Genomic DNA, 15,039 nt, shown 5'->3' on the forward strand with positions numbered 1-15,039 from the left:
GCCTGAGCTCTAAGTCTCCTCTACCCATCATGGTGCCCAACACACAGTGGGCACCTGAGAATATGTATTGTTGGCTGTGATAATGACCTGGAGTACAGATGTACACTTACTCATGGGTTTTTTCACACATACATCCACACCCACTCACCAACCTTTTGGAAACCACCAGCTTGTGTAGGGTGCAGCTGTGACCCAGACAGCTTCCTCACCACTAACCAAGCTTGTCTGTGCCGAATGACAAGAGGCCACAGTACTGTCTTGTTTTGCATCCAACTGGCTCACAGCTCCCTCCACCCCTCAGGAGGCTGCCCTTTGATTTGCTGCACAGGCCAGAAGGGCTGTGGGGCCAGCTGATGCACCCCTCTTTATGAAGTCTGTTGTGGTATTGGCAGGACCAGAGTTGATGGAAATACCATTTCCTTGCTCCTCAATGTTGATGGGGCCACTGCTGGCTGCCCTCACCCACCTCTCTTGTTTCTGGCCACTCTCCAACCCTGAGCTGGGCCACAGTCTTGCAGCTATAAGGCCCACAGTGACAAAACCCATTGAGGCTGCAGGATGGAATCACATGAAGGGAATGTGGCCTGGTGTGATCCTCCCCTTCAGCCTCCTTTACTGATAAAGCCTCTGACCCACAGCAAGTCCCTTAACCATGCCCACCTCCACTCACCCCCAAGCACCCCTGAGCCTCTCCTAGAATTGACAACTCCTGAAGAATCTCCTGGATCAATTTTGATTGAATTATGAAATAAGCATAGACTAACATAGCAGGAGCACTGTAATCTGACAGACCTAGGATGGAATCCTGGCTGCTTTTTTCAGACTATGTGACCATGAATATGTCACTTAACTTCTCTGAGCCTGGATCTCCTCATTGGCGAAATGGAAATGTGATCATCCAGCTCTGGCTGTTCCAGAAAGATGGGAAGCACCCGGCACAGACACTGACAGGAGGGAAGTTCTTAACATCCTCCAGTCTTCTTCGTTTTCCCAGCAGCAGGAAACATAAGCTTTTGTGTGATCAGAGGGACACAGAAATCCCAGGCCAGGGTGGTGAATAGGGCTCTGCCCAGAGGAGTCTCTGCCTTTTGTTTCTCTGAGATTTGCTGAGTCATCCGGAGTGGAATTTCCCACTTGGCTTCTCCTTGATAAAGTCAGGTCAGTATTTCTTAAGCCAGTCATCTAATATTTTAGAGACTGAGTTACTTCATCTGTAAAATGGGCATAATAACTACTTCACAGGGTATTATAAGAATTAAATACTTCCAATAAATGGAAGTAATTTTTGTGTTTAGTTTCCCATTTTGTGTTTAGGGAATCCTGGACATTCACAGATTCCAGAGCCTATGGGAACTAGGGACTTGGCTGAGGTTTTCTGCCTTAGATTTAACTCCCAGATAGCTCTGCAGTTAACTATGGGTGTCTGTGGATGCCAAGCATTTATCACATGTAAAGATGGAGGATTAAAAGCTGAAACACACAGGAGCCCAGCCTGGAAGACCCTCTAGTCCAGCAGGGAAGATGACCAGGTGAATCCTTTGTGTAACATGAGGTATGATTAGAGCTGGGGGCTCAGAATAAGAGGTGATTAACTCTGATAAAAGGGACTGGGGTGGGATGGGATGGTCACAGAAGGCTTTATCAGAGAGACAGCATTTGATCTGGACCTTGCAGGAAAAATATTTTTCCCAGAGTGAGGGCATGGCAAGAGCAAAGATAAGCCGCAGAAGTTTTGGGGACCTCTGACCTCTGTCTCAGTGCTGCATTGCTGCTCAAAATAGGAGAGCAGCTGTGGACCTGCCTTCAAAGAGCTGACAGCCCAGTACAAGCAAATGTGAGATAGGCCTAATCTCCTCACGGGGTGCCACAGTGGACACAAAGGGGGATGTGTGGGTGTGAGAATACCCCTGGAAAGATTAGAAGGCAGGACTCAGAAATAAAAATAGCTGCTAGGTTAAAGCTGTTGGCCTTTTATTGGTTTAATTTGTCTTAAATTTTTTATTAAAAAAAAAACACAAAAAACCTTTCATCCAAAATGAGTCTCACAGATCTATATATACTGCTGTAAAAAGATATTCAACAAATTTTATTAAGTGAAAAAAAGCAAGTTGTAGATTGTTATGGTCATGTGATTCCATCTAGGTCCACATACACATTTGCTTTGTTAGAAGACAGAAAAATTCTGAAAGGCAACAGAAGAAAATCATTATCAAAGTCTACCTATGGGGCATGAGACTTGGTTGGGAGGGCAGAGGGAGTTCTGCTTTTCTTTTCCTTTTTTTTTTTGTTTTTTGTTTTTTTTTTTTTTTTTGAGACAGAGTCTCACTTTCTTGCCCAGGCTAGAGTGAGTGCCGTGGCGTCAGCCTGGCTCACAGCAACCTCAATCTCCTGGGCTCAGCGATCCTACTGCCTCAGCCTCCCAAGTAGCTGGGACTACAGGCATGCGCCACCATGCCTGGCTAATTTTTTTGTATATATATTTTTAGTTGGTCAATTAATTTCTTTCTATTTTTGGTAGAGACAGGGTCTTGCTCAGGCTGATTTCGAACTCCTGACCTTGAGCGATCCGCCCGCCTCGGCCTCCCAAAGTGCTAGGATTACAGGCGTGAGCCACCGCGCCCGGCCTTCCTTTTCTTTTTTTTTTTAGCTATGTCCTTTAACTAGCAAAAATACTTTATTTTTTTTTAAGGGGTAGGGTCTTGCTCTATTGCCCAGGCTGGAGTGCAGTGGTGCAATTACAGCTCACTATAACCTCAAACTCCTGGGCTCAAACTCCTGCCTCAGCCTCCTGAGTAGCTGGGACTATAGACCTGTACTATCATGTCTGGCTAATTTAAAAAAAATTTTTTTTTGTAGAGACAGTGTCTCTCTATGTTGCTCAAGCTAGTGTGGAAACAGCCTTGGCCTCCCAAATCACTGGGATTACAGGAGGAATACTTTTCACTTTATACTCTTTATAACATGTGCCAGGCTTTACTTTTATAATGAAAAATTCTTTTAATTTAAAAAGAGATAATAAAAGCCCTTTTGCTTCAGAGTTCATTTTGGAAACTCTTTTCCCAAGGGCTGAGCCAGGTAAATATGAACACCTATTTTTGTTGGTTTCTATAGTGCTTAGTGGCTGGACTGGGTTCCTGAAGCCAGACTGGATAAATTTGAGCTCCACACATTTCCTGGAAGTTTGTGTTTCTCTCCCCAAAAAGGTTGCCCTGGCTATGCTGAGTGTGCAGTGGAAGATCTAAGCCACAGATGACCCCATCAGGAGATACTGGTCTGGCTGGCATCGCTGCCTACATGGCTGCCCCAGGGAATTTCTTGGCTGTGTTGGGGAAGGCTTGAGTGCAGTGCCTCCTTCCCTGGCCAAGGCTCCTGTCCCTACACAAGGAGGCTGCAGGTCAGGTGTCCAACGGGGTGCCTCACGTACATGAGCCTCCTCTAAGAGTAGCAATCATGACTGTCGTCTCACCAGGGCAAAGAGGAAGGGGACGCAGGGACATGTGGGCTAATGGTGAGGTAAGATCCTCGAGAGCAGTAGGGGCTGTGGATAAAGAGTGAATGTAGGTGCAGGTAAGTTTTCATCTGTTTGTTTAAACCAGCACAGTGCAGTTAAGAAGGTTCTGCCTTTGAGCTCCACCTCCTGCGTCACCGGCTCTATGACCCTAGACAAATCACCTCCTCTCTCTGAGCCTCACTTTCCTCGTCTATCAAATGAGAGATTTTCATTAAATTCTTGTTGAAATCCAATTCAACAGTAACATTTTATGATTTTATGTTAATAAGGGAAAGTAATCAAAGTAGAGAAAACAAGGAATCACTGATCATTGCATGCTGTTTACATTAAGTGACTTTATATCCCTGCACATACAGAAGTTGTCTATGTGGAGGTCCATGAAACCGTCGCTGGGGCTATCTGCCAGTACCCTCCCTTGGGGAACATCACTCCTTCCCAAACGCTCACTCTCCTAACTCTGACCCTACTACCCTACCCTACCTTCTATCCTTTCCACTCCCAGAAGCATTCAAATTAGAGGAAGAAATGATTTTATGGATCCTCACAGTGTGGTGGCCAGAGCCCCAGGCTAGGAGTCAGACTACCAGTCCCCATGCTGGTTTTATCACTGTTCCCTGTGTGACCTTGGACAAGCCACCTCTCCCCTCCGGCCTTAGCCTCATCTATAGAATGAGGGTTGGATGGGTTTCTCTTCAGGAGCCCTGCTCTAATATTCCTATGCCCTACCCTACTAGTGGCTACCAAGGTTGGGAGAGGCCAAAATCTACAAGCCAACATTTCTCCAAACACTCCCTGAAATAGCAGACAACTTCCAGCATCCCAAGCAGGCTCCTATACTCAGCACCAGGATCCAGAAATCAGGAGGAATATGCAGGGCCAGGTGGGGTCCCAGCTGAACACAGGATGCTCCAGCCACGGCACCCTGTTCTGATTCAAAACCTTTCTTACAAGTGTTCTCTTACTCATAAGGTAAAGACAAAGCCTCCAAAGGAATCAGAAACATGTGCTTCAGGGACCAGGCCAGGGCAAGGAGTAGAGTTAAAGGTTATTTGTTAATATATTCTTTTAGTTAAGGAATAACAAAAAGGACAACGTACATATACATGTCTTGAAATGTATATGTACACATCCATGAAACAAACACCCAGATCAAGAAACAGAACACCTGCACCCAGAAATCCCCCTGTGTCCCCTAACAGTCACTAGGCCCCCAAGGATAACTACCGTCCAGACTTCTAGCACCATTGATTCACTTTGCCAGTTTTGAGGGTCACACAAGTGGAATTATACAGTATGGACTCTTTTGAGTCTGACTTACTTTGCTCAACATCATGTTTTTGAGCTTCACCCATTGTTACATGGAACAGACTGTCATTCATTTTCATTTTTGCATAGTAAGGACTTAATGAAGAGCTAAAATCAACGAGACAGCCCTGAATCTACACTAGGGTGCATACTGATAGCAGAGGAAGGAGGTTCACATGCAGCTCCCCCAGAAATCAGGATGATCCCCCTACTATTCTTCCTGCAGAATCCTACACCCTTCTGCTGGCATGCTCCGGAGGTGGGAAGTGGGGCCTTGACACCCCAAATTTGCGTCAAAGCCTCAGTCCATCATCTGGCAAAGGCCAGAAGCTCTTGTTCTTTGAACACTTACCCTGTGCCCAGCTCTGTGAGGGACACCTTCAGCTCAGCATCTCGTTTCATCCTTACAACCATGAAGTAGATACTGTTATTATTCCTATTTACGGGTAAGAAAACTGAGGGGCTCAGAGAGATTGAATAAGTTGTCCTAAGGTTGCAGAGCTAGGAAGAGGACCCAAACCCTAACCCCAAAGGCCTCTCCACTTTTCCATGTTGGCAGGGAATTTGCCAACTGGATTTTGTCCAACATCTGTGTTCCCAGTCTCACCTAGCACCATCTGCCCCCAGCCCACTTTGCAAGGCCACAGTAGTTTCCTGCCAGCTCCTCAGGCCCCAGCTCTCTCTCCCCTACCTCGGGGCCTGTCCCGCTATTGCCTTTGCCTGCACCCTTACCCCTCAGTTCTCAAATAACAGTCCCTTCCTCACAGCGTCCTCTCTGACCACCGGTCTGAACTACATCTCCTGTTATGCTCTCGCACAACATCCTTTTCTCTCCTTCCACAGCCTGTAACACACTTTATGATGATTTATCCTTTTGTGTTCACCTGTCCAGTACCTTCCTCCACCAACATAGCATAAACTGCAAGAGGATAGGAATGTATCTGTTTTGCTTGCCACTGCCTTGGACAGTGTCTGGTATGCAGTAGGTCCTCAGTAATACATTAAGTGAAGAAAAGGAGAGGAAGGGAGAAGGATAGGACTGTCCCTGAAGAAGCTGAGTGGTCACCCAAAAGCAGCTCTAGCTCCAGCTGTTCTATGGGCCCAGGAAAGACCCTTCCCTTCTCTTAGCCTCAGATTTCTCAATTGCCAAATGAGAGGCCTATAGAAAAAGACTTCCAAAGGCCTTTCAGCTCATGTGACCTCTCAACCACAAATCCTAGGATGTCTGCCTGTTCCAAAGTCCCCAGCCCCAAGGCCTCTGCTGCCTCTTACCCCCCGTTTGCCCAGTAAGCACTTTAGGAGAAATGAAGAAGCAAGAGACATCCCAAGACACCCCAGGCTGTGAGGTACACGGGGCCACCACGTCCTGTTGCAGGTGGAGAACCAGAAAATGGGAAGTCCCTTCCAGTTCTAATAGTGCATGTCCTTAACATACAGAGTGGGGGAGAGAGAAGACTGAGAAGGAACAATGCATGAATTGCCCAGGTAACTACTTCTACTTCTTCAGACCCCTACCCCCAGACCTCTCAGTTTCTCTGCCCACCCAGATTCCAGACTCATCCACCTCTGCCCTTGCTAGCATGCATGTGGCTGCCCCACTGCCAGGCTGGAGCTCTGGAAAGGCAGAGACTGTGTCTTGCTCCTCTTAGTACCCACAGCACTTAGTGCAGACCCCTACACAGAGGATGTGGCCAAGGTAAGGCCACCGAATCAAACACCACTGGCAGGTCATGATCTGTTGCTGAGGATGCACTTTCCTGCTGGCGTCACTATGGGCAGGAGAAGAACCTGCAGCAAAGAGATTCCAGCTTCCCATTCAGAGGCAGACTCCAGTGGACCAAGCCCCAGCCTCTGGTTCTCTGTCCTCCTCCTACCCCATCACCAGGCCCAGGATGGGGAAGGGTCATCTCCCCAGGGGTCTCTGCAGTCACTTGCTCCCCCAGCCAGCCAGCCAGGACAAACAGTCCCAGAACTTGAAGCTCCTGCCACCTCCCATTCTCCTTGGAATAAGGCTTCTCTGTCTTTGAAGCTCTGTTTTGTCTTTAAAAAACAAAAGAAAGTAAGAGAATTAGCCTGACTCAAGAGTTCTATAAAGGGAAAAGGACTCCTGTTTTACCTGTTGGACACTCTAGACTCCCATGTTTTTGCTCTGCTGGGTGTGTGAAGGGGTGAAGCTGGGTGTCCTGGTGAGCACATGAGTGGGCCAGTGCCACACTCACAGGAGAGAGCACTACAGCTGTGCAGGTACAAATGGGCTGGTCAGAACCTTAGCTATGCAACTTTGGGCAACTTGCTTAGAATCTGGACCACAGTTTCCCCATCTGGAAAATGAGAGCAAAAATCAAGCCTATTTCATGCATTGCTATAAGAATCAAACTTCAGGACTGATATTTGTAATCACCATCTAACTATTAGCAATTGTTAGAAATGGAAGGCAAGAAAAGAGCTTCAGAAAAATCTTAATTTCTCTGCAAATAGTAACCATAGTACTTTCAGAACTCGGAGTTCAGCCTGGGCTGCATTCTGAGTTCAGCAAACCTAAAAAGGCACCAAGTAACTCAGATCCCAGAAAACCACATGACTAGGCTCACGTGGCTGGCTGCTCAATGCGAATCCATTTCCAGTGTGATTACTTCACCTGCCATGCAGGCTCGGAGCTTAAAAAACAAAATCCTGGGAACCATGGAGAATCTCATGTGGGATTCAGAGAAGAAAACCAACAGGTCAGGTTTCTGTCCACAGCCTGGGGGTACTTTGTGAAAAAAGTAATAGATAAAACAAGAATCATTAAGATTTCCCCTGTCAGCCGGATTATACTGAAAACAGAGAACTCAACCAGTCTAGCCCCTTCTACTGGCAAGTCTTTACTGCCAGAGAGATGACTACGCGCAGAGTCACCCATGAGGTGAATAAGCCCCGGGCTCATTTTTAAAGCTTCCCACTGGTCCTGTGGCAAGCCCCGTCTTCCAACACCAGCTGACAAGTGCACCGAGAGCAGCAGGACTTTGGCTCCCTCTGGCATCCCCCCACGTCTCACGCAGCCTCTCACCTCCCCAGCTCTTCTCCTATGTCGTAAAAGTCCTCCACCTTCAGCTGCTTGAACGGCTCCATGTTTGGGCTCCTCATCGAGGCCTGGACCATACGACCCTGAAATGGGAAGAAACCCTAGGTTAGGACAGCCACGCACATTAGCACAAGCCTAAGAATCGGAGGCCTAAAAGCAATCGGCTACGAGGGAGCTAATACTTGAATGACCCACAGCCCTGGCTCCTCAAGTCTTTTCTCACCTGCAGCTGATGATGTACAGTTCTTATTTGATTTATACGAATGGGAAACAGAGAAACAGCCCTCCTCACTCCTCTTCTGAAGAAGTTCAGAGAAACAGATCCATAGTCAGCATCAGCTATTTGTTCTCACTAAATTCAAACCAACTGAAGAAAGAGGCATCTGGGAGGCATCTGGGAGGCATCTGGGAGGCATCTGGGAGGCATCTGGGAGGCGAGGGGAGGCGAGGGGAGGCGAAGGGAGGCGAAGGGAGGCGAAGGGAGGCGAAGGGAAGAAGAACTTTAAAGTCAGAAGTCTCAGGCTCAAGTCCAAGTTTTACTTGGATAAGTTATTTAAGCTGCCAGAAACTTAATTAGCTTCCTCATCTGCAAAATGGGGCTAATATTGTAAAAATCAACTCTGAGTCATGAAATTATTTTGTAAACTATAAAATGCTGCAGAAAGGTAAGGGATTATAATGACCTCAGCTCCCTCAGGGGTTTGCCACCCAATTTCAAGTCTGAACTGATCTGTACACTCTTGCTCGTCACCCCAAAGAAAGATGGGCAGGAGTGGCGCGACAAATTCCAACAGGCACCAGGAGTCCTGAGGTGCTCATTTCAGCTTTGCCTGTGACTAGCTCTGCGACCTCATCTCTTGTCAGAAGGGCCTTAGTGTTCTCATCTGTCAAATGGAGCTAACTCTGCCTGCCCAGGACACCTCAGTGAGAGCCAAAGGACAATTCTGGGCCGTGGTGAGTATTCACCACTTCACCAGAAGAGACTGTCTGAATCCTCCCCTAGGAACCCCTGCCCCAAGGGGCTCATCCATTCCTGGGATAGTCACGTGCCACCCTGGTCAGCACCCCAAGAGCAAGGCCCAGGGCACAGTTTGCAAATCACAAAGATAAAACCAGCTACCTGTGGCTGCCTCTTCCAAGAGTCATTAGTGAAGGCCTCTCAGAGCTCACCTTGGTGAGCACTGGCAGCTTTGCTGCTGCGCCAATCACATCCCAGCCACACCCAGGCTCCACGAGCCCCAGACAACTGTTTTCACCAGGCTAGGTGGAGGCACAATTACATAAGGGTGTGTCTCATCAACGCCAAGTGGTTGGAGCTGTTCTAACTCTCTGGGGATGTATACAATCCACCCTCTTTCCTCCACCTCTGCCCCCTGCAAACCAAACTGCCATTCCCAACATGCCACTTGCCTCCCTCCTTTCTGCCAAGGCACAAACATCCCTGAAGACCCCCAGGCAGAGCTGGCCTGGCTCACAGGTCTTACTCTGTCACCTGTCTGTTGGCACGGATGGTCCATCATGCATCCTCCTCCTGGCTTGGTTGTCACTCTGTGGTTGGCCAGGGCCCAGGCAGGCATGGAATACTGAAAAGAGCAGGCTCCAGGAACCCCAGTTCCACACTTGCCTGGGTGTGACCCATCCAGAGAGGCTGGAACACTCTCTGGGCCTCAGTCCCCTCATCTGTAACCTCAGGGGTGATACTATCTGCAATATATCACCTACCTCACACATTCCTGTGAGGATCCATTGTGATAAGGATACAAACTGCTATACAAATAAGAACGGTGACTATTATTGTTATTTGACTCATGCCAAGCCACTCTTTGTGTTTCTGCTTCCCACAGTCATTGAGACAACTAATTTGGTTTCTTTCTGAGAAAAAGATTTTTGGGGTCTTCACAGCAAGTTTGGCTTGATCAGAGTCAGAAGCTGGACCCACCCTTACCCTCACTATCCTGGCAAATCCCCTGAGACTAGCCTAACGGGTGGTGGGACTGCTGTCTACCAGCCTCTTTTTGCTGAAAAATCCTTCCAAATAAACTATTTGGGTCAGATCCTAGGGGATAGGGTTATTGATTTCACACAGCTAGATGCAAGCAGGAAACGTTAAAAAAAGTGTTGACAGAAATCCTGAGAGTTGTCCCTGGAACAGCTAAGATCTCCCATTTGGTGCAAGGCCAGCTCCATTTGCTCTCAGGAGTTGAGCTGGACTCAAAGAAGCCTCTGCTTCCTCAGCAAAATGTGGAGCCTCTGCCTTGGGCTCCATACCCTGGACGGCCAGGGATAGGGGCAGGGGAGCCCCCTAAAGACAAACTAGCCCTGCCAGTTTGGCCTTAACTCACCTTTCCAGCCTTAGCTCCCTCCCCTATGTATCCTATATTACAGCCAAAGTAGAGCGTTCCCATTTCCCCAAAACGTTCACCCCTGCCATGCCCTTTCAATGGGAGGCCCACCTGCCCAGCCCTCTGGCAAAGCTGTCCCTTCCCACGAGGCCTGGCTTAATGTCACCATCTCTATAAGGCTCCATGATCCTTTCCCTCCCGAAAACAAATGAAAAATTTCCCCCTCTCTAAATTCCTCAAGAGTGCTCTTCATACATTCTGGCTCATATCATAATCTATGTCTATGTGTAACCCAGAGGGACAGAGCATAGTCACACAGGCCTGAGTTCAAATCCCAGCCCTACCACTACCTAGCACACCATCCTTAGCTGAGCACAGGATAATTTTTCTGAGTTTCACATTACTTCCATGGAAAATGAACCTAGACAATGCCTAGTGTTGGTGAGTATGTGGAACAACTAGAACCCACCAACAGGAGTATACACTGGGACAATCACTTTGGAAAACTGTTGGGCAGCTTCTATGTACTTATGTAAGAGAAGTACGTGCAGATGTTTTCCAGAATGGTCTATGTTAGAGTATCCACTGCAGTACTGCTTTGGTAATAACTAGAAGTTGGAAACAACCAAATGGTCACCAATAAAAGGATAAATAATTTAAGGTACTATATATCCATATGAAAGAATCATTATACAACAATGAGAATTAAACTACTGCTACCTGCAACAACCTGGATGAATTTCACAAGCATAATCTTGAATGAAAGTAGCCAGACACAGAAGACTGTGTGATTCCATTTAGGCAAAATTAATCCATGGTGCTATAATAGAAGTCATAATAGTGGTTACCCCTGGGTGGGTGGGTGGGGGGTGGACACAGAAGACTTCTGGGTGCTGGCAATGTTGATTTTTTTGTGTGTGTGAGACAGGGTCTCACTCTGTCACCCAGGCTAGAGTGTGGTGGAATCATCATAGTTCACTAAAGCCTCAAACTCCTGGGCTCAGGTGATCCTCCTGCCTCAGCCTCCCAAGTAACTGGGACTACAGGTGTGCACCTCTATACCTGGCCAATTTTTCTATTTTTTTGTAGAGATAGGGTCTCACTATATTGCCCAAGCTGGTCTCAAACTCTGACCTCAAGCAAGCCTCTCACTTAGGCCTCCAAAACTGCTAGGTGTCACTGTGTCCAGCCCTGTTTCTTTTTGAGACAGAGTCTCACACTGTTGCCCAGGTTAGAGTGCCATGGCGTCAGCCTAGCTCACAACAACCTCAAATTCCTGGGCTCAAGTGATCCTCCTGCCTCAGCCACCCAAATAGCTGGGACTAAAGGCATGAACCACCATGCTCAGCTAATTTTTTCTATTTTTACTTGCTCAGTTAATTTTTTTTTTCTATTTTTAGTAGAGATGGGGTCTCACTCTTGCTCAGGCTGGTATTGAACTCCTGAGCTCAAGCAATCCATCTGCCTTGGCCTCCCAGAGTGCTAGGATTATAGGCGTCAGCCACTGCGCCTGGCCAGGCCCTGTTTCTTATTCTGGGTAGGAGTTACATGGATACAATCAAAATTTTACACAATTTTTTTAAAAGAATAAAAAGAAAAACAAAATTTTATACAATTTTTTAAAATGTGACGAATATTAGATGAATATTTAAGACAAATGAAATAGCATGAAAGGTTTTAAATGGTCCTTAGATAGTCCCAACAAATGTGAGTTCCTTTTTTCCCGCCTATTGTCTTGGAGCCCCATGAGGCTCCAATGTCAAATGTGACATTCTCACCTTTGCCCTCTTTGTAGTAGCTAGTATACAGCAGGCACTCCATTAATGTTGGTTGATAGAATTTAGCACCTCAGCCTTTCTCAAGGCCATTACTCAGATGCCTCATCAGGTAAAACAACGGAAAACAGCTTACAGCCCTTTCCTAACACCTCTCCTGAGATGAATTTGCACTTTACCAGTTTATAAACATGAAACTAAAGAGGAGAAACTGAATTATAGACACTCACTAGGGCCCAGAGAAGGACCCAGAGACACAGGCACCTTTTGGATCCTGAAAAGCTGAAACCACATGGCAGATAGGAGGGACACAGCTACAACTTTTGGCCAGAGGCATAGGCCATCAGCTCTAGACGTTCCCATCTTAACACCCACATATCTCCTAATGGAGTCCTTGAAATTCATGCTTCTGCCTACAACCCTAAGACTAGGCAACTCTTTAGGGGGTTAACACAGATTTCCTAGAACCCCACAGAAAGAGACCTGACAGATCACCTATTCAGGGATTTTTAGACTCTTTTTCAGGAGCCACCAGGGTGAGAAAGGGAGGCCAGAGCAGTTCTACATTATCCATACTAGATGTTAGGGTTCTAGGTAAGAATTCATTGTGAAATAGAAGGTTAAAAACCACTGCTGTCTGGTCTAACCCACTTGTTTTGCAAAATGAGGAAACCGAGGTGCAGATAGGGGAAGGGACTTGCCAAACATCACACAGCTGGCCCATCCAACTGCTCTTCCCAGGATTTCTGCTGATAGCCATCCCAACCCCTTTAAAGTTGGCACCAGGGTTGGGGAAGTCAGTGGCCTCCTGAAGGAAAACATAGGAGGAGGTGTCCAGGGCTGGAATTTCCCCGCATAGGGAACTCTCAGTGCTCACTAAGCCCTCTCCCCCACTGGCCCCAGCTCACGCTGCAAAGTGAACTCTCCCAGGTCCTTGCCCCACCTCGCCCAGTGCAAGTAAGCAAAACAGGACCGTGACTGTCCCGTCACACACACACACACCCATTAGGAAGCATCACACCCAGGCCCTGGGGAGGCTGCCAACAGGAGGGATCGGGCTCTGGCATTACAGAGCCCCTCTGTACACTCAGGGCTTTGACCCACCACACTCTCTGATGAGGAAGCTGGGGCTTGGAGGTCAGCCACCTGCCTAACATGAGAAAAACTCTCTTTCTGGTAACAGTCCAGCTCCGTTGGGCAGCCTGCTTGTTTGCCCCTCGTGTTCAGGGTCTGTTCAGGTCTCATTCCTGCCAACCAGAAACTTGCCCCAGAATAACAGACGTCCACCCACATCCACACACCACGACCTCCCTTGCCCAAGCCTCCTGGGAAGCTGCTGAATTATCAGTGCCAGCACTTTTAGGTCCCAAAATCACATCTTGGGAGACTGGGCAGTTTCGGGAAAAACAAAGCTCTGAAGGTAACTGTGAAGAGGCCAAGGTACTAGCATCCCTTAGTCAACAGGACTCTCCCAGGAAAACCTTACACAGAGGCAGTTGGGAAACAGTCAGAAACCAGAGCAGCAGCCCCCAGCTGCCATCCATTGGATTCTAGAGCACAAGGTGTCAGGAGCCCCCTGGGCCCTTCGCACCTGCCACTGAGGCAGCCAGGTATGGTGTACTCTCCTCCACAGTGCACCCCTAACTTACCACAACCTGCATGGCCTCAAAGAAGCTCAGCTCTCTGGGCCTTTGTAAAGTAAGAATACTTTTCTCCTTTGTAAAGTAAGAAAGCTAATTTCTGCCTTGCGGAGTTCTAGTGAGGGTTACCCAGACCCATGAGTGGCATAAGACATCCACAAAGCCTGGCCCTGAGTTCCCAGTCAACTGTTGGCGTTGCCCTACCAAGCGCTTCCACCCCAGGCTGCAGCAAACCTGCTGGCTGCTCCGGCGCCCACGCTAGCTCTGCCCCGGGGACAGGGTTCCTGACGGTGGGGACCACAGCTTCATTCGGCCACAAAAGAGGCTCGCCACACCTCGCATCACCTCCCGATGCCAGCGGGGAGCAGATGTGAGAGGCGCGCTAAGCTGAGAAGACTTGGCCGGGAACCGGAGGTGCTCTCCCTCTCCAAGGGGGCCTGACTTGATGGAAGTCTGTCCCCCATCTCCTCCCTGGGTCCTGCTTGGCCTCTGCCCGCCGCCCCCGCCCCGTCTCCCGGGTCAAAGTGGCAGGCTTGGTTCTGAGCGCGCCCTGAGGTAGCAGCTGGCAGAGCCCACATTCGGGTGCCGGCCACGGTGCCCAAGGCCACGGCCGAGCATACCCGGGGACCGTGTCAGGCACCCAGGTGGCGGGCCCGGAATCCACGAAAGAGCGCCCGGAGCTGTTTGCCCCGCCAGCCCCAGCCCCCGGCGCTGCCGCGCTCGGGCCGCGCGCCCCGTCCCGCCCGTCGAGCCCGCAGACGGGCGCTACTCACGGCGGAAGCTGCGCGGCGGCGGCCGCGGTGGGCACCCTGGGCTCGGGGCGCGGCGGGGAGCGCGGCGCTCGGCTGGGCTCTCCTCCCTGCCCGCCGGCCGAGCCTCCGAGGAGCCGAGGGGGCGGAGCGGCCGGCCCCGTCCCAGGCGCCGGCTGGAGGCGCGCGCGGCCGCCCGGACGGGGCTCGGGGCGCCCCCTGCTGGGAGCCCCTCGGGACAGCCCCGCGGTGAGGGTCGAGAGCCTCCCTGCCTCCTCCAGGACTCCGGGCAGAGGGCGCGAAAGCCCGTGGCAAGACCCTCTGGGCGTCCTTACCCGCTCTAGCGCTCACACGCTGTGCGGCCTTGGGAGAGTCCGCTGACCTCGCCGAGCCTCGTGTGGAGACTGATTTCAATGAGCTGATACGTGTGATGTAGTCTGGCACAATCGCTCCGAAGATGGGACTTCCGTGCCACCCTCCCCCACCCCCACCCCCACACACACCGTGAGAGGAAGGCCCACTAGGGGATAGGCCGCTCCCTCCCAACCAGGTCACTCCCTGACACAGCACAGGTCCTTCTGGGAACCTCGCCGCCCAAGTCTCACAGCAGCATGGGCGCTGCGATGGGAGGACACTCTGCTCTTCGCTCCCCT

At 49.5% G+C, this 15,039-nt stretch overlaps 1 protein-coding gene across 3 annotated transcripts in view; it reads right to left on the bottom strand.

The window, feature by feature from the left end:
* DAPK2 (death associated protein kinase 2) overlaps window positions 1-14,803 on the bottom strand; it is a 113,762-nt gene extending 98,959 nt beyond the window's left edge. For 2 of the 3 annotated variants that reach the window (XM_012758680.3, XM_012758676.3), the window contains exons 1-2: window positions 14,411-14,539; window positions 7,866-7,963 (exon numbers count right to left, since the gene is read on the bottom strand). In XM_012758680.3, the coding sequence (XP_012614134.1) occupies window positions 7,866-7,957 (92 nt within the window). In that variant the 5' untranslated portion in view covers window positions 7,958-7,963; window positions 14,411-14,539. Of the gene's footprint in view, window positions 1-7,865; window positions 7,964-14,410; window positions 14,540-14,721 lie in introns of those variants that run through there. The other variant, XM_012758678.3, reaches the window with a different exon arrangement.
* Window positions 14,804-15,039: the final 236 nt, after the last annotated feature.

The sequence above is a fragment of the Microcebus murinus genome, chromosome 6, assembly GCF_040939455.1.
Source record: "Microcebus murinus isolate Inina chromosome 6, M.murinus_Inina_mat1.0, whole genome shotgun sequence".
NCBI classification, from domain to species: Eukaryota; Metazoa; Chordata; class Mammalia; order Primates; family Cheirogaleidae; genus Microcebus; species Microcebus murinus.